The 24,283-nt window shown below is 48.5% G+C and overlaps 2 protein-coding genes across 2 annotated transcripts in view; one reads left to right on the forward strand and one right to left on the reverse strand.

Moving 5' to 3' along the window:
* BFSP1 (beaded filament structural protein 1) overlaps positions 1-12,092 on the forward strand; it is a 35,262-nt gene extending 23,170 nt beyond the window's left edge. Inside the window, exons 6-8 of the mRNA XM_044748695.2 lie at positions 7,439-7,659; positions 9,637-9,722; positions 10,977-12,092. Of these exons, the coding sequence (XP_044604630.2) occupies positions 7,439-7,659; positions 9,637-9,722; positions 10,977-11,926 (1,257 nt within the window). The 3' untranslated portion in view covers positions 11,927-12,092. The remainder of the gene's footprint in view (positions 1-7,438; positions 7,660-9,636; positions 9,723-10,976) is intronic.
* A 7,380-nt stretch (positions 12,093-19,472) lies between these two features.
* The window catches only part of PCSK2 (proprotein convertase subtilisin/kexin type 2), a 262,092-nt gene continuing 257,281 nt past the window's right edge, over positions 19,473-24,283 (reverse strand). Inside the window, exon 12 of the mRNA XM_044748449.2 lies at positions 19,473-22,616. Coding sequence (XP_044604384.1) covers positions 22,130-22,616 — 487 coding nt within the window. The 3' untranslated portion in view covers positions 19,473-22,129. The remainder of the gene's footprint in view (positions 22,617-24,283) is intronic.

Raw genomic sequence — 24,283 nt, forward strand, 5'->3', positions numbered from 1 at the left:
TGAACATAAAAATAAGGTGTTCTGTGAAGGATTAACCTAGTTTCTGATACTATAAACTAAACCTGTTTAATTGGCCACCTGTCCTACCCGTAGTTGCTGCAGACTTACTGGTCTCAGTCTGATGTCACTGTCTCTCTAGATCGAGGGTCTTCGCCTTCTCTTCTCTGCCATGTCCCCCAAACCTTGGCAGTCTGATGAAGCCCCTCGACCCTCTCTCAGAAAAATCTTGTTAAAGGCTTAAAATAAAGTACATATAATTAAAAGGAAAGCAATTGTATTGAAACAGTTTTCAACCTATTACCAAATCATTTCCTATATGATATATGGGCTTATATGAAATAACATCTAGCAGTGGGTCCAATGAAACACAAGTTGTGTTGGTTTCTCTTGTTGCCATGATGACTTGCCACAGATGTAGGGCTGAAAGCAGCACTGTTAGGTCACTGAGCCGAACGGTGCTGCAGGCCGGCAGTCTGGGCAGGTGAGGTTGGCCTCTGCTCGTGCTCTCACGAGGCTGAAGCAAAGGTGTCGGCCAGCGGGGGCCCCCTTATCTGGAGCGTCTTGCAGGAGAGTCTGCTTCCAGTCTCATGCAAGTTGTTGGCAGAATTCAACTCTGCAGGTAGGACTGAGGACCCCATTTCTTTGCTGGCTGTTGGCCCGGTGCTGTTCTCGAGGCCGCCCATGTTCCTTGATGTATGGCCCCCTCCATCTTCAAAGCCACCGGTGCATCAAATCCTTCTGTGTATCTGATCTCTCTGACTTCTTCTGCTTCTAAGGCTCATGTGATCAGGAATAATCTAGAATAATCTCCCTATTTTTTAAGGGCAGCTGATTCAGAACCTTAATTACTGCTGCAGAATTCCTTTGCCGTGTATTCACTGGTGTAATGTTAGGAGGCAAAGGTCACAGGGACCAAAATTCTACCTTATTATCTTTTATTAAAACACAGATATGGCTGGGCCCACCTGTAAGTTTGTGACTCAGTAGGTCTGCAGTGTGGCCCAAGAATTTGCATTTCTAAATTTCCAAATGCTGCTGCTGTTGGTCCAGGAGCCACACTTTGGGAATTCTGGTGGATCCTGGGTTGGGTCAGAAGGTTCTAGTTCCGGTCCACCTAAGTTGCTGCCTTGGGTCCTCCCCAGCCTTATTCATGAGATATTCATGGCTGGCTTTTTGCTGAGTTTAGAGGGTTTCACTGGCTTCCCAATGGAGTAGCTAAGCTGAATGCTCCCACAGAGATTTGGCAGCATGGTCCCTCGGCAGGGCTGGTGCTATGACTGGGGACGTGGTAGAGGTGCCGGGGAGGGAGAGCTCTTTGTAGTCCGAGGGCTCCAGCCTGGCAGAGCTGTGGCAGCTGGTTCTGCCTATGGTTAGGGCATTTGATGCTTCCAGAACCCTCCATAGCAGGATCCTCGGGGTGAGGTCCCTGAACCAGCAGCATCGGCATCACCTGGGAACTTGTCAGAAATGCAGATTTGTGGGCCCATCCCAGACCCGCTGAATCAGGAACTCTGGGGTGGGGCCCAACAGTCTCTCTCAACAAGCCCCCCAGGAGGGTCCACAGGTCAAGTTTGAGAACACTAGAGCACAGGATAGAAGGATCAGCACCCAGGAGTGGAGCTGGTGGCCCCTCCTTTGAAGCCAAACATAGACCATGAATCCCATAGACCATGAGGCCCCTGGGGATGGCCCTTCTTATAGGTGGAAGAGAGAAGACAGGCACTTTTGGTTCCCTAAATTGCATTGGCTGAGAATTTCTGTGACAGGAAGGTGAAAAAGTCCTATTAATTGCAGTGTGACCCTCCAGGTGTAATTTCTCATTAAAGTCGCTTAGCACCATCTCATGGTAGGTTTTGGTAAGACAGTGTGTAATCAGTGAAGGACGTGGATTTCTTGTTTCCTTTTGAAAAAAGACCTTGGACCCAAAGGAGTCTGGGGGCCTAAGGGACTGAGGCAGGAGGTCCCCCTCCATATGGGCTCACTGTGAGGTGCTGGGGCCCTGTGGAGCCGTGCGTGCAGAGGCGAGCCCTGTGGCTGTGCTTAGAACACTCTTCCCTTCATCCTTTCCTGCCAAGCCCCACGTGAGGTTTGGGGGATGCTGAGCAGAGCATGTGGCTCCTGCACTCAGCTTCTCACAGCCTAGCGGGGAGTGGGTATAAACGGTTGTCCAAGCAGAAGCACAACTGTCACCCTGGCTCAGGGTGAAGTTCAGGTTGCCACATGGCCCACACCTGCCACCTGCCTCTCTCTCCAGTATCCGCTCGCTCGGCTGCTCTCCTCCAAGCAGCCCGGGGCTGTCTGGGCTGCTCTCTCTTCTCTTCCTCTCCTGACCACTCCCGAAGTTCCCAGCACCTGCCCCTTTGCTGATCACTTCTCCCTTTTCTGGAAGTCCCTTTCCTTCTTCAGTACCCAGGGCCGGCCCCACCTCCTCCTGGAAGCCTTGTCTGCCATCCCCTAGCACCCAGGGCCTCTCCGTATGCTCTGTGATGCCCTGGGCATGTCTCTGTGATGGAGCTGCCTCCCCTCCTAGACGGTGGGCTCCTAGAGGGTCTGTGTCTCCTTTTCTAGCTGCCAGGCTGGTGCCAGGTCGCTCACGAGGGTCAGAGACATCTCGTTAGCCCACTTTGAACTCACGAAAATGGAGCTCTTATTATTTTCCCTAACAGCCCTCCGTCTGATGACTAAAGTACTGAGCTATAAAACCCACATTGATGTAGACATTGGTCCAGTTTTATACACTGGTCAGCACTGCACCGGATGCTGTGGCGTCTTGGTTGACTCAGGCAGTCACACAGTGCACCAGTGCCAGTCAGAGGTTGGAAGGTGCCTTGAAGTCGTCCATGGAGGCTCCCAGCCCGGGCAGGCGATGCTCCCACAGACTCCGTCAGATCACAGCCCGCGACCGACCAGCCACCGGCTCCGGAGGTAGAAGGAAGATCCTGCTTGCCCCATAGGGTCGAAACATTATAGATGACTTTTTTCTAGTTTCTGATTTCCCAATTTGTGACAGCCCTTTGCTATCCTATTTATGGTTTAAACGTTTGCTAAGTGAAAATGCTCAGGGAGGGGTCTTTGTGGGGCCCACACTGAGTCCCCTGGGTCTTCCGTGAGCACAGGCTGGTCGTGCTTGCCTGTTGATATGTGGAGATGAGGAGTTTCCCAGGGCGCTGGAGTGCGTGTGCTTACGTGTGTGTGCACTGCTTGCCTGTAGCTGGGAGGAGGCGGAGGCAGGAGGTCTGTGGGTGCAGGAAGTGCTTCAGCCCCTGTACAGGTGGGTTTGAATCCTTCTGTGGTATTTATGAGCAAGTCACTTGGCCGCTGTGCCTCAGTTTCCTCATTGGTAAAGTGGGAATAATAACAGCCCCTTCCCCATAAGGTTGTTGTGAGGCTGATGGGTTGATCCACCTTAGAACTCGCCAGCACAAACCATTACTCCCACTCTGACTGGGGAACCCACACCTAAATGGGCAATAGATTCTTTTCTTTTTTGGGGGGAGAAAGATTGGCCCTGAGCTAACGTCTGTTGCCAATCTTCCTCTTTTTGCTTGAGGAAGATTGCCCTGAGCTAACATCTGTGCCAGTCTTCCTCCATTTTGTATATGGGATGCCGCCACAGCATGGCTTGATGAGTGGTGTGTAGGTCCATGCCCAGGATCGGAACCCATGAACTCCAGGCTGCCAAAGTGGAGCACGCGAACTTAACCACTACACCACTGGGCCGGCCCCAATGGATTCTTTTCATACATAATCTTTTCTTTTGCTCTTTATTTTGGATCTCTTCAACCATACATAAAAGTAAGAGAATAGTCTCCTGAGCCCCGTGTCCTCATCCTCCCCCACGTGGCCCCTCTTACATCACTTACACCCCCATACACTCCCCCCATGTAAGTCTGAAGTAAGCCCGGACACCACATCATCTTATCTGACAATATTTCAATTTGTGTCTCTAAGAGATGGGGGTTATCTTTATAGAGTGCGAGACTACTAACCCAGCTTTAAAAATTAACAATAGTTCTTTACTATCACCACATTTCCAGCAGGGGTCAAATTTCCAATTGTCTCATAATTTTTTTAACTGAGGTGATACTTGCGTACGGTAAATTTCACTCTCTTTCGTGCACAGCACATCCATTTTACAAATGCATGCAGTCCCGAAACCACCCCCACAATTGAGATGTAGGACTGTCCCCTTTCCCCAAATTCCCCCTGAGCTGCCCCTTTGTGGCCAGCCCCTCCTGCACCTCCCCCAGCCCCTGGCCACTACGGATCTGCTTTCTCTCTCTCTGGTTTCGTCTTTTCCAGATTGTCATACAAATGGAATGAGACAGTGTGTAGCGTTTTCCACAATTTCTTTCTTTAAAGTTTGTTTGAATTGGGATCCAGATAAGCTCCATACGTCGTCACTGGTTTCTGTGTCTCCTAAGTCTCTCGTAACCTATGGGTTTCCCTCCATCTCTTTTTTTTTTTCCTTGAAATTTGTTTGCGGAACATACATGCCGTTGAGTCCGGGTGCTGTGGGCACCAGTTTTTTCCTGCACATGGGAGAAAGCTAAGCTTTGATAAAAGGTAGTTGCGTTTACCTTGCACGCCTGCCCTGCTGCCCCGTGGACCCAGGGTTGAGCTGGCCTCTGTGCGGAGCCCCAGCTGCCGCAGCCAGCAACTGCAGGCTTAGTTCTCGTGACCGCTCATGGAAATGGAGAGTCTGACTTTGGGGTTCATCCATTCCTGGATGGCTTCTTGTCTCTGAGATGGGAGCCTCAAAGGGGTTTTTTCAGTTCCTTATTTCTTGGAAGAGTTTCCCAGGGTGTGTGAATGCCGGTGTGGGTAGGAATACGTGGCTGCCCCAGGAATTAGAGGGTGCCTCGGCAATTGACATTACAGGCGACTGTTTGAATCAAGATTTTTTTAATGAGGAACAGAAACCTCACCTAACTAACTTGAACAGAGCGGGTACTTTTTGGTTTTATTTTGAAATAATTTTAGACTTCTATAAAGTTGCAAAAATAGCACAGAGGTTTCCTATGTGGTCTTCAGCCAGCTTCCCCAAGTGTTACCATCTTAATGACACAGTACAGTGGTTAAAACCAGGACATTAACTACGACTCCATCCTAGTAATAGATTTGACTGAAATTCCACCAGTTAACCCTACTAACATGTTTTCTGGTCCTGGATCCTGTTTGCATCCAGCGTTGTGTCTCCTTTGTCTCCTCCAGTCTGGGATGGCTCCTGCCTGTCTGTCCTCCGTGATCTTGATGGCCAGTGACTTCGCGGACTGGCCCTCCCCTAGGGTTTCCCTGATGTTTTCTCAGGATTAGGTTGAGGCTGTGCGTTGGTGGCAAGAACCCCACAGAAGTGATGGTGGGTCCTGCTCCGTGCATCTTATCAGGGAGCATTGTGGGGTGTGTCTTCGTCCCGGTGATGTGACTGTGGCCACTTGGTTGTGGTGGTGTCTGCCAGATTTCTCCACTGTAAACGTGCAACAGTCGTGCGTCACTGGATGTCGGGGAGACGTTCTGAGAGAGGCGTTGTTAGATGATATCATCGTTGTGAGAACATCGCGGAGTGTACTTCACAAACCAAGATGGTAGAGCCTACTACACACCTAGGCTACGTGGCACTAGTCTCATGGGACCGCCATCATACATGCAGTCATTGACCGAAACGTCATTATGTGGTGCATGGTCTATTTTTTTCCGCAAAGGAGCAGGATACAAAATGTAGTTTATGAAACTTGAGAGCCGAGGGTGCCGCCGGAGCCGGGAACCAGGATGTGCGGCAGCAGCTCAGTCTCCCATTGCCCCTCTTTCCCCTTCTCTCCCGCCGCTTCTCTCAGCTCTGTCTTTGCCCTTCTGCTTCATTTCTCTGCCTCTGAAGAACTGCCTTTCTCGCTTCTCCATACCCATTAAGGAATATTGCCGCTCGGAAGCGGTGGCCTCAGACCACAGGCTTATGTGTCCCAGTGAGTCTAGACCCTGCCACCAATTGGCTGCTATTTCTGAGACCCCTTTCCAAGGTCCCTGGAGAGGAAGCCCGTGATAGGCCACCTGCGTCGGGCCAGCCCTGCTTCTGTCACTCTGGTTGGGACAGTGGGTCACACTGCTGCTGGACCCTTCCTGTGAGTGAAATGGGACGGACATCAGGCAAGGGGATGACATGGGCTGGCAGACACCTTCCCAAAGCGTCTAGTGCACGCACCTCTTCCTTCCTTCCTCCTTCCCCCACTTCCTCCCTCCCTTCCTTCATGATGCAACAGATATATTCTTAAAAGCTCTGTAAGCCTTTTTCAAATGTCATCACTTAGGGAGCTTCACTATTCAAAGGCCACTTCTTTATGTAAAGTGAAGAATTGGGCTGCCATTCTAGATTATTCTAGAGGAATAGTCATCTCTAGATCTTCCCATGTGCACATTTAGCTGCAGACATACAGACATACGTGAAGTTGGCTTCAGATACCTGTCTAGCCCCTTGTGACACAGAGTGTGGTCTGGAGACCTGCGCCGGGGCCTCTGCTCTGTGGGAGCTGGTTAGAAATGCAGAGCCTCTGGCCCCCGCGAGACCTGCCGAGTCAGACCTGCAGCTTACCGGCATCCTCGGGGTGCGAACGCACACTGAACTTTGAGAAGGGCTGTTCTAGGTAGAAGTGGTTTTTTGGCTTGTTTGTTTTATTTTGTTTTTGAGGACCAATGATGCATGTCAGATCCTTTTCTACTTGAAAAAATGAGACTGTAAAAGAGTCATGACTGTAAACACTAAGCTTGTGAACACGTGTACTTATGGCTCTTTGTGTGTTGTCAGAAGCTCTTAAGGTGGACATAAGGCCACTCTTTCTATTTTTCTACCTTAATTTTGACTTGTCCTGTCTTGATGTGTAGTGTTTCCCTGAATTTATTTTATGTATCCACGCATGCACACACACACACATTTTAGCTACCAAAACATACATGTAACTCTGCTGATCAGAAATCAGGAGAAAACTAAAGCACCATAGTGATTAACTAGGAACAAGGAAATTTCCCCCCTGAATTATTTCAATAAAAATAGCATCTGATCTGTTTAGTATGTGTTCTTCTTTTTACTTATTTTGTGGCTGTCAGATTTATGCTAACACATTAAAGTATGAAGAATATACTTTATTTGAATTGTATGTTTTATTCCGTGGACAGCAGTTTTCTTTTGATTTTCTGGGTTCGTCATCTTCAGATAGCCTTTCGGGAGGCGTATGGAGGGCTGACTTCAGACGGTGCTAATGCAGCTGTGAGGAGAGGGAGCTCCGTTTCACACTCCCGTTTTGCTCCAGGATTCCAGTGGTTCACTGCAGACAAACAGACAAACAAAACCTAGAAAGCCTGCCAGGCCGAGCCCGGGTGGTCCCTGCCGAGGGTGTGTCTTCAGGGAGAGGTGGGATGGGTCTCCTCACAGCTGTGTCTTTGCCCTCAGACAGCGACCCTGGAACAAGCTATTAAAGACGCCCACGATTGCTATGATGGCGAGATTCAGCTCTATAACGAACAGATTGAAAGCCTGCGGAAGGAGATTGAAGAGACGGAGAGGAGCCTAGAGAAATCGTCCTATGATTGCCGGCAGCTGGTGGTCGCCCAGCAGACCCTGAAGAATGAGCTGGACCGGTATCATCGCATCATTGAGAATGAAGGCAGCAGGTGGGGGCACAGCTGGGCACAGAGGAGAGTCACCTCTTTCTCCATCCTGACCACTTACTGTGCCACTGATCTTTGTTGAGTGTCTCTTGTGTGCCTGTTCTAGGCAGTGGGGAGGTGGCAGGGAATGAAACAAAAATCCATGGCCTCATGGAGCTCGGATGCTAGTAGGGGAGACAGATGACGAATGAATTTGTAACTGAGCGGGTATGAGTATGACAAGTGCTCTGGAGTAAATTATGGCAGGGAAGAGGGGCGCGGTGGTGGGGTGATGGTGGGAATGTTTGAAATTTTAAGTAGAGTGGTCAGCAAAGTCCTCATGGAAGAGGCTGCTTTTTGCTCCCCAGGCCTCTGGGGATGCAACTGTCTGAGCAGACAGGGTGACCAGGAGTGTTTAATGAGATGTTGTGGGTGGGGAGCCTAGCACAGTGCCTGGTACCCAACACCTGCTCACAGACGTTGATGTTGTTACTGCTGTTGCCATCATGATTTTTACCAGCTGGTTGGGTCAGTAATATGGCTGTCAATACTCTGTCTCGTCTCCTCCACGTACTGGAACTGGAACTTGAACTCCACTCACTTCAAGATAGCTGGGAAATACGTCTGTCTCATCTGGATCCACATCTGCATCATCTGTGCCTCCACCTACATTTGCGTCTACGTCCACATTTCCATTATCTATGTGTATGTGTACACCTGCATCGACACTGTCTACACCATCTACCCTACAACTACATCATCTGTATCTACACCTGTCCCTTCACTTATCTCTGCATCTGTGTCTGGATCATCTACACCATCTGCATCTCCATCTGTATCATTTACGCCTACACCTGCATCATCTCCATCTCCATCTACACGTCCATCTACATTATCTATATCCATATCTACATCTTCATCACCTAAACCTACGCCTGTACCTCATCTGCACCGAGATCATCTATATCTACATCGTCTTCATGTAGTGCATCTACACCTGTATCTGCGTTACTTATGCCCACACCTACGTCTGTGTCTCTGGCTCTGTCGATGTCCACATCCATATCCGTATCTGTCGATATTCACATAGCAGATGGGGCTCAGCCACCTCATAGAAGGACTCTGATTCTCTGTTAACTTGAGATTCTTCAATTCAGTCTTGCATGTTTTTTGTTGTTTAGACTGGATTAAAAGAGAAGCACCCAGAAAGACCCCACAAGGAGCGGTTCTCTCCTCTCTGGCGCTCTGTCTTGGCTGCGAGTGCTCTGATGTTTAGCAGGAAAAACAAGATTTTCTCTTTCTTTCTCTAGTTGTGCTCAATGTATCATGCATAATTCCAAATTATGTTTATGTCCCAGTGAATGCTTTATGCACACATTTATGAAAATAAGTCTTGAACTGGCGTTTAAATGTCCTTGTGAACGTTTTTGGTTTGGAGGCATGACTTGACAAAAAGGTAACTGGACATCCCTTTTGTTGATTTATACATAACTTCTAATTTTGATGTGCTGTCCTTGATGGCAATGTTGCCAGCGGAGCACAGGGAACTCCTGAATACCCTGTACTCACATTCTCCATTTGTTTACATTTACATTGTGTCTCAGCTGCTTTATCTTTTCTCTATTTACATATAATGCATATTATTTTTTAAAAACAAGTTAGGTTGCCCTAAATACTTCAGCCTGGGCTGGCCACTCTTTTATTAAAACAAAAACAAACACCCTGTTCAACAGAGAAGTGGCATTTTTCAATTATAAGCAATCCCCGCTTTACAATTTTCCTGTAAGTGTGTTTCACGGTTTATGACTTGAGCTCAGAGAAATGTATTTCCTTTACATCCTCATCCACGGTGGAAATGTGTGTGTGGTTCACAAGCAGTTTGATCCAGAGGAAGCTTTTATCATTTTTGCTCAACATTAGAGGGCCACTCCTGCCCCCACCTTCTGTCTGGCTCCATGAATTAAAGATGGCAACCACCCTCTTCCTGGTTCTTTCTCCCAGGCTGAGCTCCGCCTTCATTGAAACTCCCATCACTCTGTTCACCCTGAGCCACGGAGCCTCCGTCAGCCCTCGAACCGGCGGGAAAGGTAATGTCCCCAGCCGAGACTTCTGCTATTTTCTGTCCTGGGAAAAATGGAAAAAATCCAGTGGCTTTCTTCCAGAACTCAACATTCATACTGCCTTTCAGTTCATCTGGAGTTAAATGCTTTTATGTGAAGTTTCCTTCTCTCCCTCGCTGATGTACTCCCACAGGTGCTGAGGGACTGAGCCAAAAAGTTTTTGGATAAAAATCAGACAGAGGAGCGAGGTCCCTTGGGGATGCCATCCTTGAACCTGAAGCATTAGATGGGGGTGGGGGAGCGGAAATACAATTCAGTGTTGACTGCAGAGAGAGGTGAATATTGAATTGTGTCTTCCCCCAAAATTCAATCAACTGTTATATGCAAAGGTGCTTAGTAATCCAGTGTCTGGAGCAGAGTAGAGGCTTGATTATTGTTCCCTTTCTCTTTCATTTGAAACTGAGCGGAAATAGCATGGCTGGCAAGCGTGGCTTCAGCCTTCAACATTTGGTCCCTAGGGGATGGTTCCATGCACCTGTGAGATGTCACCTCACAGCTCCGTCTCCCCGGTCCTGAACAAGCACAGTGTTTTGGGAGAAGAGAAGATGGTAATGTCAGTTGCCTTCAAATCCACATGTCTCTGAAAGCTCAGAGGGGTTTGTGGAAATGAGGTTCCAGAGTCAGAAAACTGTTGGAGGGGTGGCCGACCCCAGAGAGCCCTGGCTGGCTGTGGGGGTTGTGTGGCCGTGCACAGGGCCCTCATGCACAAGGGTCCCCACATTTGGCTCAATGCTCTGCTGTCACTGTCCTGAAATTCTTAACAGCTTTGAACAGGGGGCCCTACCTGTTCCTTCTGTACCGGGCCCTGAAATTCCGTAGCAGGTCCTGCAAGCACCCCTTCTTCCGTACCTGCCCAGCTGGCTTCCTTCGAGGTGCCCCTCTCTGCTGAGTGTTATTGCAGCAGAATTGCATGTCTCAGAAAGTTATACCCAGTGTGATGGGACCTGGGAGTGTGCAGACAAGCAGCATCTTCCCTTCTCTCTGCAAGCTCAGAGGGGCCAAGCAACTTGTCCAAAGTTGCACAGCTGGTTGGCAGAGCTGGGACCTCAGCATGGGTTGTGGACGCTACAGATACAGGCCTTTTCCCCCGTTGCCCTATATATAGAAAACCCCACCAAGGCTCTAGGCATTGGTCTCCCATTGTATATTTTTCAATGAATACGTTTTCTTCCTTTTTCATCGACAGTTATACGTGATTTATTGCCCTTCTTTTTCTTTTAGATCTCACCAGGGCTGTGCAGGACATAACAACAGCAAAACCAAGACAAAAAGGCCTCCCTAGGAATATTCCAAGGAAAAAGATTATAGCTAAAGACAAAGCAGAGGAAAGTCTGGAAGATGCTCCACCGAAAGATCCAGAAGACACGAAGCTGGTGCAGGTGGTGCTTAAAGAAGAAGGTGAGTCTAAGCTTGAATCAGGGGGTGAAGAAGCAAGTCCCCCAACCCCAGAAGAGACCCCAGAGGACGTGCCGGATGGAGGGCAGATAAGTAAAGCCTTCGGGAAACTCTGCAAGATGGTCAAGGAGAGAGTAAGAAGCCCCCAAGAACCCGAGCCCCCCGCTGACCTCTGCACCGAAGAGCAGCACGTGCTGGTCTCTGGCGATGCCAGTTACGTGAACCCTGAGTTCTGTTCCTTCTCCATGCCGGCCAGAGGGCAAGTGGTTGTTTCCACTGAGGACGACTCTGTGCGTCGTGACAGCCATGCGGAGCCCTCTCCTGAGCAGCCCAAGCCCCCTCTGGAGGATGGGCAGGGGGATTCCCAGGGGGGAGAAGAGGGACGGCCACCTGACCAGCATCCTGCAGAAAAGGAGAGTGAGATAAGTGCCGAAGAACTGAAAGACACCGGGGAGAAGCATGATGGCCAAAGGGAGGAGGAGGGGTCCCAGAGGCCCTGTCCTGTGGTCACACCTGGTCCAGAGGGACCGTCTACACCCCCATCCCAGACGTCTGTGGTCAGCGAGGGTGGATCTGAGGGGTCTGGGGCTCAGAGCAGCAGCCTGCCGGAGAGAGGCCCTCCCAGGACTCTGGCGTATGAGAAGGTGCAAGTGGTGGAGTCCATTGAGAAGTTTTCAACCGAGAGCGTTCAAACGTATGAGGAAACTGCCGTGGTTGTGGAGACCGTGACTGGAAAGACGAAGGCGAAGAAGAAACTGGGAGAGACAGGCTCTTAAAGTGCCCGGGCTCAGTGAGAGACAAGGTCTCTGGGGCCCCCGTGGGGAAGTGCTTTGACGCTGTAGAACAAGTGATCGAGAGTGAGGGTTCCGGTTTGGATTAGACCATAGTCGGCCTGTCTGGCATTGCCAATGAAGCCCTAATTAAAGCGTTTTCTTTGCTTGCACGTCCTTTGTCTAATTAACAGGGGCCCTGGGAATGTAGGTGGTCAGCCACACTCCGGACAGGGATGCTGTTAAACAGCTGCCAAACCATGCTCGTTTAGGGGCGAGAGATGCCCTTCATCATGCTTCATTGAGGGACCCATCAGAGACTCAGAGAGTCTGGATTTCACACGAAAATGCTAGTTGGTGGCCTTGGCTCATTTCATTCCATTTCAAGCCCAGGCACATGCTCGTGGGGAGGAGTGTTTTGTTAGAGGTAGAATGACTAAACGTATCTCTCTTAGTTTGGGTTCAACCAGAAGCTGATCCTGAAGCAAGGCTTTGAATAGTTTCCTGGGAGTGAGACCCCAGGAAGTGCCCGGGGGGGAGTGCAGAGGGTGTCAGGGATGGCAAGGCAGCCGATAGGAGGTGTGCCACCAGGTCTGGTAGCTCTGTGGGCAGCTGGGGCCCAGTCCCCCCAAGGGACTCTGGGAGACGGAGTAGAGCGCGTGCCTCAGACGTGCCTCAGAGTCGTCCTGCCCGAGCGGTGAGGAAGCTGGGGTCTTCGTCCACGGCCGGCCGCCTGTAGCCCATGGGAGGGGTTGCTCCAGGGAGTTCACTTTGGGGGCTGAGAGGGCCCTCAGGCCAAGAAGTACACGGGCTGGTATTTGGACATCAGGCATGGAAGTACCTGGAAATGGTGAGGGTCATGGGGATGTGAGCAGAGCGCCATCCGTCTGCCAAGCATGTGTATCGAACGTCCTTTTGTCTGAGCTACTTAAGTGTTCTCTTCAATATTGCAATCCTAGTCAGGTGTCCAAAAGCCAAGTCTGATCTCCCCACATAAATTCCTTATTTAGAAGAGATTTTCTTAATTACTCCAACAAGCATTTATGGAGCGTATGCTACGTGGCAGACACTGTGCTATGCTGATACAGGGGGATTTTTCAGGTTTATTAATGGTCTCAATTACCATAGTACAGTACACTGTGATATATGTGTGTGCATGCTCTCTTGTTCACGCACACACACGTGCACACAGATACTTTCTGTGTCACATCCTGGGTAATAGAAATTCCTTCAAACCGGAATCTTTACAAAAATTTTTATTTTGCCTCTAGGCATCTATTATTTTACTGACAGTCCAAAATAACTTTTTACTTACGCCAATTAAGAAATTACTCTTTTCCCATGTAGCTGCTCCAAAGTACATGAAGGGCATTGAGTAAATGTGCTCAAATGGATGATTGCATCTACCTAAACCAAAACGTCTGGCAAGACAGCTGCACGTTCTTAGAGACAATGGATGGGGTCATGGCGTTCTGCTATTTCTTTGTTAGGACCATAGAAAGAACTCTAAGTGGAGTCGCCCTTCCTGTCTATTTAGAGCTTTAAAAAACCTGTTCTAAATTTGTTTTAGGTTTTGATTTCAAGAAAGGAATATGCTTTTATTGTTCTTTCTAAACAATGAATGGAGAATCCACTCAATTGCACAGTTTTGAAATATTTACACTTTAAAAGCTTAGGAGAGAATGATGGACACGAGTAGCTGGGGCCCAGAATGTCCTAGGAGCTTGGGCCAGCATGTATACTGTATTCAACATAACAGGCGCTGCAAACCTTTTCTTTTCCCCACTGTCTTTTTATTTGTTGGACTATGTGTTCAGTTAGTATTCTTATTTAGAAAGGCAGGGGGTATCTTTTTGGAAAGAAAGGTCATTTTTATGTTATATTCAATCAACCATCAAAAATGGGCTGGGGGAGGGCCAGCCCTGTGGCCTAGTGGTTAAGTTTGGCGTGCCCTGCTTCAGTGGCCCGGGTTCAGTTCCCAGGCATGGACCTCCACCACTCAGCAGAAGCCATGCTGTGGTGGCGACCCAATACAAAATAGAGGAAGACTGCCACAGATGTCAGCTCCAGGTGTATCTTCCTCAGCAAAAAAATAAAAATAAAATGGACTGGGGGTCTGTTCTATGCCAGGCATGGTTCTGGACACTGGGAGACAGCAGAGAACAAACAGACGTGGCTCTGTTCTCACAGACATGCTATTCTGGAGGGGAGGAAGGAAATGCACAAGCAAGCAGATAACTAAGAGAAAAAGAGACAGTACTATGAAGGTGGTGTGCTAGGGTGACTAGGGGTCTACTTTGGATTGGGTGGTCAAGCAAAGCCCCCATGGATGAGGTGACCTGATCTGAATGACAAGATGGCCAGTCATGCAGATCTGAGGGAAGAGCATTTCAGGCAGAGGGAACAGCAAGTGCAAAGGCCCTGGGGGCAGGGATGGACTTGGCCTGTTCAAGGAGGAGAAATAAAGGGGATTGTAGGGGGCCATGGAAGGAGGTGAGGTCAAGGAGGGAGGCAGAAACCAGGTAAACACCATATCCTGGCAGGCTCAGCTCCACCTGAAAGTTGGGCTCACGGTGTAAGATGTGGGGTGGCCTGCTCTGGATGTAGGGTTTAATCAGGCTCTTTGCCCCTCCCACCCCCACCCTCTGAGGTCCACTGGCTTCTTTTCTTGGATACTTCTCTCCACTTTGCCTGCTTGGTCCTCTTTTCCCCAGGGGAGCTGCAGAATGGGTTCATTTCCTGGCTTTTCCTCTCCCCGAGGTCTCTGAAAACGAGCACTTTGGTTTTATAAAAAGTATTTCCTGTTAGTAAGCATGGGGGCTCAGAGTGGGCCTTCCACCAGCATCAGTGACAAGAGAATGCTGGAGCTTTGGCCAGCCCTGAGTCACCTCAAGTGCCAGTGCTGCAGCAGCTGGTCCTGACCATCATACCGGGGGGGCCCGGCCTCCTCTTCCCTGCCTCGGCCTCGAGGCCAGGACGGAGACACTCCCGGAGCTGCCTCCTCACAAGGAAGCTGCATCCCAGCTCCCCAGCCTCCCGTTCTCCAAGCATCCGAGTCAGCGACCTGGGTAACTGCCGTTGTAACCGCTGCCCTGGCTGCTGGTCCCTCACATCCCCGCCCCTCGCTGTTCTGGTTCATGCCTCTGCTCCCAGACTTCTCACAGCACACACCTGCGACTCTCTGCCTTAGGCTTCCTGAGGCCGTTGGAGGCCATAGCAGTGTGCTCGGTGCACTCCCCAGGCAGGTTGGGGGCACCAGGGCATTCACGCTCCTGCAGGCAGCCCTCAACCAGGATGGACAAGACCAGTTGTGTAAATACCCCAGCCCTCTCTCCCCTCCATTGGGATAACTGAGACATATTCTACACAGGGCCCAGTGGGTCTGAGCCCGAGACGCCCACAAAGAAATCCACTCATCAGTGTGCCCTGAACTGGCCTCCTTCCTTCCCTGTCTCACTTTCCTGCCCTCCTAATGAAGAAGCTTCCTTTCAAATAAACAACCTCAACAACTTGTCTCCGAGTCGGCTTCTGGGAGGACCACACCCCAGCTGGTTGGCGTCTTCTCAGTAACACCTGCTCCTCAGGTGGCCGCCCCGATTTTGTGGACGGCGCTGCTCCTCCCATGCTGGGCGTAACCCTGACCATGCTGTAAGACATTTGCCTTCCTCTGGCTGTGGGGTGGGCGAGTGTCCCAAACTAGACCCATCGTTGGAGTTGGAAATGAGAGTCCAGTGAAGCCAAGACTGGAAACGCCAGAACTGGGCCCGCAACCGGGTAGTTGTGATGTGCTCACCACTGTTCCCCGCTGTGTGCCCGTCCCCAGGCCTCCTCTAATCTCCGTCCCTTCTCAGGCTGGTCTCGGCTGGCTCTTCAGGCTCTTCCTCTGCTCTGAGAGCTGCTCCACATGCTGTGGACGTGCTGCTTGTTTGTTTTCATTAGAGTTGGGTTCTCTTGCTTGCAAGCCTGGAGATCCTGAAGATGACTGCTAATGAATGAGATTCGGTATCGACGGAGAACTTATGGTTTAAGATTAGGTAGGGCTGCACCCAAAGCAGACCCTAAACCAGCTCTTGGGCACAGGTGGTTTATCAGAGCGGTGGTCACAGGAGCACGGCGTGTCTCTCAGCTCCGAGCCCACCTTTCTACACTCTGCTGCCGGGCGGGGGGCCTGCCACCTCCTTCCCGCTCTGCCAGCCCCTCCCTAGTAGGGGAAGAGTGAAGGCTGGAGGGGGGACAAGGGGCCTGCTCCTTCCTGTTTGTCCTCCTTGACCTCTGGGCAGGCCGAGGAGATAGAGGGCAGAGGTAGGCAAACGTTTTCTATAAATGGCCAGATTATAGACTGCACAGCCTCTGATTCCACTGCTCAACTCTGCCGTTTGAGAGTGAAAACAGCCGCAGACAATACACGCGCAAATAGGTGTGGTCGTCTCCAAGAGAATGGATTGACAAACGCAGGCGGCGGGCTGGATCGGGTCCCTGGGCAGTGGTTTCCCAACCCTGGAGGTAGCGCGTGCACCAGCAGGGTCTAATGCAAAATTCAATTCATGCATCGCAAGACGCGTCTCACCTGGCGTCTCTATTGTTTCTTCTTTCCCCGTTCATGTTGGAAAATTCCATTTAGATCTCTCCTTGACTTGAAGCTTAAATTATAAGAAATGATCTAGAAGCAACCATTATAGTCAGGTTTGTCCCAACGTTTTTGTATCACAGGTTTGTAGTTGGCATTTTGCTGGTGAATGAAGTCACCTCAAAACTCATATAGCACTTGGCACACTGATGACAAAGGACATCATTCTGGTACGTTGATTAGTACAAATGCCTGACTCCAATTTCTTGTGCTTGGAGAAGAGCAACTAAATGCCACAGAAAAGCCACACTGACTTGTGTTTTATTCAGAGAAACAGGGTTTTTGAGTTGAGATATATATTCTTTTAGGAGACACACCCTTGGTGAATGACTCCTGTGCTCGTGCCCTCACCAGTCACACCTGCCCCTTCACCTGCATGCTTGTGTCCTTGTGACCAGGAGCTTACCAGGTGGCTTATCTGTCACCTGTGGCGTCACTGGCTCCAGTGCAGGGGCCAAAAGAGAAAATGGTCACAGCCTCTGCCTTCTGTCCAGCTTGGAGTAGGCCATCAGGTGTCCTCTTGGGTGCAGAGGGACGTCTCTGAGAGCGCTATGAGGTGGAACCCCCCCGTCTCCCCCCGATGGTGAGGGTGGATTGGCCATGGTGGAAATGGGTGACAGTTCACGTTAGACCTGAGGAATTCCTGGCCTCATTTGGGTGTTCTGGCTTCTAAGACTCTGTAGGCTGGGATTTCTAATCGTTGCTCCCCCCCCCCCCCCCCCCCCCCGCCCCTGCCAGGCCGAGCAGTAGGACTGTAGCAGCACAGAGTCTCATCCCTTTGGGACGAGTGCACAGTCAGTTCATTCTGTCCTCGGGTTCACAAACAGTGAGTCTTGAGAGAAAAGCAGAGCTGGCAGCCTGGCTTGCAGCATTTGCCTCAGGTCAGACTTTGACTCGTGGTCCCTTATAATTCCCAAACCAAATTCAAGCAGAGTTTTTTGAACCCAAGGAAAGGGACTCTTCAACCAAATGCACAAGAGGCTGGTGGAAACACTTGAGTACTAGTTGATGCATTGGCAATGCACAGAGGGGAGTCTCCTTTGCTAGAGATCCAGGTGCTGGTATCCCTTATGCTTGTTACCCCCTCTCCTGGGGTTAATGTCCTCGGGAAGCTGATTAAGGCGTCAAGAGGCTGTGGGTGGGCATGGAGTCAGACCCTTGGCAGATGGATGGTGTTTCAAGGCACTTGTCTGGGGATGGCTGCCCCAGTGCATTGGGCTCTGTCCTCAACAGCCTTCAGCTCTTCGGGGACTTGAATTCCCTTATATACCAGCCTCTGTGTTTCCCTACACTGACCACCGCCAGATGCTGTCTGCCACCTGTCACCCCCTTGCCTCTCCGTTTCCCTGAGCTCCCACGTGCTGAGTGCCAGCCTCTCCTCCCCATCCTTTTTGTCAGCTCCTTCCTTCTTTGAAGACAGAGACCTGCCCATCCGGCTACGACCAAATCACCTTGGTCGACCCCGGACACATTCTGTGCTGATGCTCTTTCAAACCACCAGAGCTTTTAGAACCCCTTATTCTCTCCCACAATCACTGTCTCTAATCTTGGCATTTTGATTTTTAGAAATTTCTATCAAAATGGACTCTTTGCATCCAACAACTCACTCTGGCTATGAGGGCACCAATTCCCTTAATTCAGCAGTTCTCTCTCTAAATATAAAATGCTTGTCTATGTTGACTAAAGATTTTGTAGTGTGTGGTTTTTATTGTGGCAATTACTCCAACCAGGGAAGGCACTGATCACATGAAAACCACTCTTACTAATTTATGTCATAATAACAACGACTTATAGTATAACTCTATAAGTTATACTATATATATACTATACTATATATCAAGTTTTTAAACTTGATCTTTTAGAAATCAACCTTTGAACTTAAAAGTATTAAAAAGCAGGGTCTCAGTTTGTCACAGGATCAGACTTTGGACCTCACAACTTTCAGTATCTGTTTTGATGATAGGCTCACTTAAGATTTTACTAATTTCGTTTGATAAGTATTGTATTAGAGGACAAGAGTGAAAATTGTTTTTACAGTGAACCTTGATAAATATATTAGTAGTTTATTAATAACTATTAGGGTTTGTTAGAATAGCTTGCCATCACATGGGGTACAGCTAGTTTGTAATACTGTTCACAGTACGATCCATGAAGAGAGGTTCCCGTGTAATTCAGTGCTCAAGAATATGTTTTAAGGGAATGTCCAGCTCTCTGTGTGGTAGACACTCTAATGCTCATCACGTATTCCATTAGTTGGCCTACCTTCCCCAGTCGCCTGGTATTTAGGCAGGGTTGTTGACCAGTACTGGCCAATGGGCAGTAGGTCAAGGGACATGTGTGTCTCCTTCAGGCTGAACATTGGAGAGTGGATGAGAGTCCTCCATGGGTCCTCTTCTCTCACGTGGCGGTTGTAGCAGCCTCGTGTTAGGATTACCAACTGTAAATTGAAGACTGAAGTGGCCGGAATCCCTGAATCACTGCATGGAGGTCTGTGGCCCTGGGGAGTCACCCAATCCTTCAGGGGAATTTGTGTGAATGATAAATAAACCCTTGTTGTGTTAAACCACTGAGCTTTTGGGGCTATTTGTTAATACAGTATAACTTAGTCTAGCCTGACTAATATATTCTAGAATAGTGTTTCTAAAAGATTTTTCACCATGACCCACAATAAGAAATGTATTTTTCATTGTGAGCCACACACTCAAGACACAGACACACACACATACACCTGAAACAAATATTTCAGGAAACAATACTTATTATTAATATGGGTGATCTAAGCTAGTCTATTCTAGTCTATTCTATTCTACCCTATCCTGTTCTATCCTCAAATGCTGATCTTGACTCTTTAAATGTATTTTACAATCTGCTAATGGGATGTAACCTGACTTTGAACAATGCTGCTATAGACCATAATTTGTGTATGATTTATTTGCTAATTAAAAATCTTTCATACATATCTATGGAAGCAGGCTTTTCATATTTGTCTGGCAACTTTTTATTATCTGCTCCTAGCATGGATGTAAGCACTTTCATGTAATACATATCACATCCCACATTATTTCTGGAAGGTAATGTTTTATTGTTGAGTCTCCTAATTTACAACATGTCTTTTTTAATTTACTTATAAAATTTTGTCACAGGGAGTAACAATGTTAACTTGCTTAATTATTATTTACTTATTTTCATTTTTAAAAATAATGACTATAAATGTCTCTTGCATTAGGATCAGGGATATCATAAAAACCTCACTAGCTAGACATATTTTCGTGTTGATACTGATGCAAAAAATGAAATAGAGACCAAATATTTTTGTATAGCACTATATATATTTTTATATACTGTATACTCATATCAAAACTTGCCGTTTCTATTAAGAAGCTGATAGTTACTCTCTGATTTCATAAATTATACCACAACTGTGAAAATATGGACAACTATTTTATATTTTTGCTGCTATATAAGACATTTAATATTTATACAGAGAGCTGCAAAATTACAGAGGTGACTTAATGGGAATCAATGAACATTTTCACCTGAATTTCCACCGGCCTTTTTCTTCAGCCAGAATCATCTTGATATTCTCTGAATATTCTTTTAGCGATGAGTATGATGTCTGTTTCTTCCGTAAATACACACACACACATTTTAGGCCTATGTGTGTCTATACATTTGTACAGGTGTATATATACACATACACACACACATGTGCATAGGCTGCATGTGTATATATTTCTGTGTGCGCCTATACACACATGCACACATAATGTCCTTTGGTTTATTTTCAGACTGTTAATGTGAAATGAATTTTTGATGATTTCCATTTGTTTTTTCTTGAATTCTAAACTGGTTTAAAAAGACCTTCGCAACAAGTAATAAATTTCTTTTAAAAATCATAAATATTATTACATTTTAAAGCATTTTATAGAGAAGGTCATATGGTGTTAGAGAAGACAGAAATTCATGCCAACATGGAGGGAAAAAGAAAGGAAATGGGTTTTCCAGACTTCTATCTCTAAGTTGCCACCTTTAGGGAACAAAACCTCGTGCTCTCGTGTTGCTGGCTTTAAGGAAAGGAAGCCCAGGCTTAGCCCCAGACTCCCAGGGGAAGGGGGAAATGCAACCAGAAGTGGTGGATCAGGTTTTGGGAATCAAATCAAACAAATCATTGCTTGGATGGGCACTGGGATTGGGGATGTGGAGCCAATCCTTGAGTAGGAAAACAAAGTGACAGCGGGTCAGAAAGCATTTCTATTTGGCAATGAAATGGTGTGGTGTCTTTTGGGGTTGACAGAGGAAAGGAATGTATCACCTTTGGGTTGCATGTTAAACATTCTCATGGATGGCTTAGTTGCCAAGATGGTAACTGTGTGCTTTCTCTACAGAGGGAGGTCTTCTCTTGCTCCCTTCAGGCCTTGAGGTCCTGGGGATGAGCTGGCATTCCCCCCCTTCGGCAGAAGAGGCTCCATACCAACGGAGGTCCATGTGAACATGGCTGCTCACGTCCTCACTCATGCCCCCTTCACACACCTCTTTCCCTGACACGTCAAACAAATCACAACGTGAAGGAATAAGACATTTCCCTCAATCATACGTTTTGGAAATCAAAGCCCAAGTATATGTGTGAAAAGCTGTCAAAAATACTCACCTCGCCTCTCACTTAAATCAGATTAAGAAGCCCCAAAGTGACTTAGGAAAAAGAATGGTCCTGTGTGAAAACCCACTCAGCTATTCTTTACCAGACATGTTGCCAGACCTACCTCACCTCTTATTCTTTTGTATAGCTGTGTGAGGAACCCCAGAAAATCGGGGCTGGGATGAACTCTATACAAACTGAGAGTAATTTGGGCTTCTCCAGCAGCTTTAACCATAACGCAGAGCAGCAGCTGGTGAAAGGCCAGCCAGGCCACCTGGGTTTTATATTTATCACCCTGGCTGGGCAGGACGAGTTATGATGTTGGTGTTGGTGGTAAGACGTCCAGTGCTCATGCTGTTTGACTCTTTCTTCCCCATCCAGGAATTAGGGCTCTCAGGGCTGGCATCTTTCAAATCATGCCACCTGCATCGACATCACTGACAAATCTTGCTAAGTTCAAAACATCTCTCCCCAAAGGGTTTACTGCATCTCCTGTGCTTTAAAGGGTTCAGAGCTCACCCTCTGTCATCATCTTTGATTTTCATTTTACGTAACAGGTCCTCAGTTGAGACCATGAATAAACGTTCTTGGAGTCACTGTGTGTGGCTTTTTAAATGCATTCTCTTCACTTCTCAGGTATGAAAAAAATTGATGGGAAAGCTGTCCCAGTTTTGTTTGCAGGATATCATCTATTTGAATGACACAAATAAAGAACTTAGAGTCACAAATAAGACATAGGTGTTGGTGGGAACACTGTATTTGGGGCATAGAATAAAAAAGATTGCTTCCATTGTAATGAAAATAATCATTGACAGTGAGCGAAGCTTCAGATCAAGAAGTTGGCATCACTTGTGTAAGGGTAACTGCTCGGTGCCCGATGGAGAGTGGAGGGAGGACAGAGGGGCAGAGACTGGGAGGAGGGAGGCGTGGAGGCCGGGGCGCGGTGCTAGTTGTTGCGCAGGATGCTCTTCAGGCTTCTCTCCACAGCTTCGTCCAGCTCTTCCTCCAGCTCCTCCTTCTTGGACATGGCCAGCTTGGACTGGTAATCCCTCACCACCTGATCAATGTAAGGGGCGCTCTGCGTGCCATGCAGCATCAGTGTCCACTCTTTCAGCACCCCCTTCTGGGGTGTGCTCCCGACAAACCCCAACTCCAGGGTCCAGGTTCCTCGGGCGTCTTCCCCCCAAGTGTGGGTGGTCATGAAAGGCCACTTGTCAAAGCCCACCTTGGAGTCGTCATCCCTCGGACGCCGGCTCAGCAAAATGGACTTGGTGCCCATAGGGGAGGTCATGTTGATGTTCAGGTCTCCTCTCCTGGTTGCGTTGACCGTGATGACAGCTTGGACGTGCTCGAGGTAGCGGACAAAATTTTCCTTCCCCTCACACGCATCGGTTGTGAGGGTCAGCACCAACTTGCCAGTGGATGGTATTTTCCTGAGGACAAAGCGATAAGATATGGTAAGGGATGGGCACACTGGTTGAGGGGTTTTGAAGGCAGCCTCAGGTAGCAGAAAGAGCAGGGCCTTTGGGGTTAATCAGACAGAACTGGGTTAATTCCTACACCAGCTGTGTGAGCCTGAGCAAGTTACCTATCCTCTCTGAACCTTGTCTGTGGAAGGCGAGTGTAGCAGATGCTGTTGATGCCTTTCCTACTTCCCCTAGGTCAGCTCTGAGTGCCCCTGCAGCTGTGGCTCCCGTGGACCCTGACTGCTTCCCACCTCAGGTATCGGCATCCCCCAGCTTCTCTCCTGGAGCTTTCCCCTGCACCGTGGGAGCTTGCTGAGCCTGTGTGCAGGGCAGCCCGAACATGTCAGGGATTTAACGTCTCAGGGACAACTCTCTACCAATGATTGACAGAAGGTGGGGGATAAATATACCCTGGCTTCCCTGTTCCTCAGTGGGACAACTCAACGTCCCCAATAGGATGGAGCCTAGTTGCCCACAGTGGCAATTTGCACATCAACACACTCTTCTTGATTTTCTCCTCTTCCCTGTCTCACATCTCCACTTCCTCACTTCTGTTTCCCGGGATCACCTCTCAAAAAATTGTCAGCACCCAAGTCCCATCTCAGGGTCTAATTTTGGGGCAACCCAGACTGAGACAGGAGCTCATACAGCCTTTCTTCTAAAGTGCTAAGTACCTTGACAAACAGAAGTTATTGCTAACGTGATTGTTATTCCTATCATAAGAAAAGCTGAAACTGGGTTAGTTAATCCCAGTGAAGGACAGTCCTTTGATAGATCAGGGGAATTTGGGAGTCTCTTTGGTCCTAGAGCCAGAGTCCCAGGGAGGGTCAACCTACGCACCCTCACCTGTCTTTCCATACAACCAATCTCCTTGCTGGAGGTGGCCTCCTTTGAAGGTGAGATGTACTGGAAACATAACGAAGGAAACGACACTGGAGGATTGCCTGGTGTAATGGAAAGACCCCAGACTTTGGAAATAAACGTATTTGGGTTAGAATTCTGCTTCTACACTTACTGGTCAGGAAAGCTTGGGAAAATTATTTAAATACTTGCAGCCTCACTGTCATTGTGGGTGGGTTTTATGAGGTTGGTTGAATAAGACCATAGATGAAAACACTGAGCACAGTGCCGGGAGCATGGTCCCCTCCCCAGGCCCTCTGCCTGTGTTAATACCCTCCCTGGACACGGCTATTTTGGAGCATAACTTGGTGGGCATTTTTAAACACACATCTTGTAGAGCACATCTACAAAAATATGCTGGTCACAGACCCGGCTCAGAGCCAAGTCTTGGTTCTGCATTGCCCTGGGAACCAAGGCCATGAACCTGGAGAGGATGGCTGAAGCTTACCCTGCAGCTCACTGATAAAGGCAATACTCTCCGAGAAACTTTACAAAAACATACTTAAACAGTTTCTTGGAGTGCTGCTGTGTGCACTCCGTGTGGACGCTGATGCTGGATAATGCAGGAAGCATCCACTGGCCATGGAGATCATGGAGTGAGGGTGGTGGCCGTGGGGTCCCACGCACCAGGCTCTGGGGAAATTATCCAATTTGGTGGAGTGCAGGCATTAGGCCACCTTTGGAGGTTAGAGTGTGGAAAGCCAACTGGATCTCTCCAAGAAGATGCTATTTAC

The sequence above is a fragment of the Equus asinus genome, chromosome 15 (assembly GCF_041296235.1).
Source record: "Equus asinus isolate D_3611 breed Donkey chromosome 15, EquAss-T2T_v2, whole genome shotgun sequence".
NCBI classification, from domain to species: Eukaryota; Metazoa; Chordata; class Mammalia; order Perissodactyla; family Equidae; genus Equus; species Equus asinus.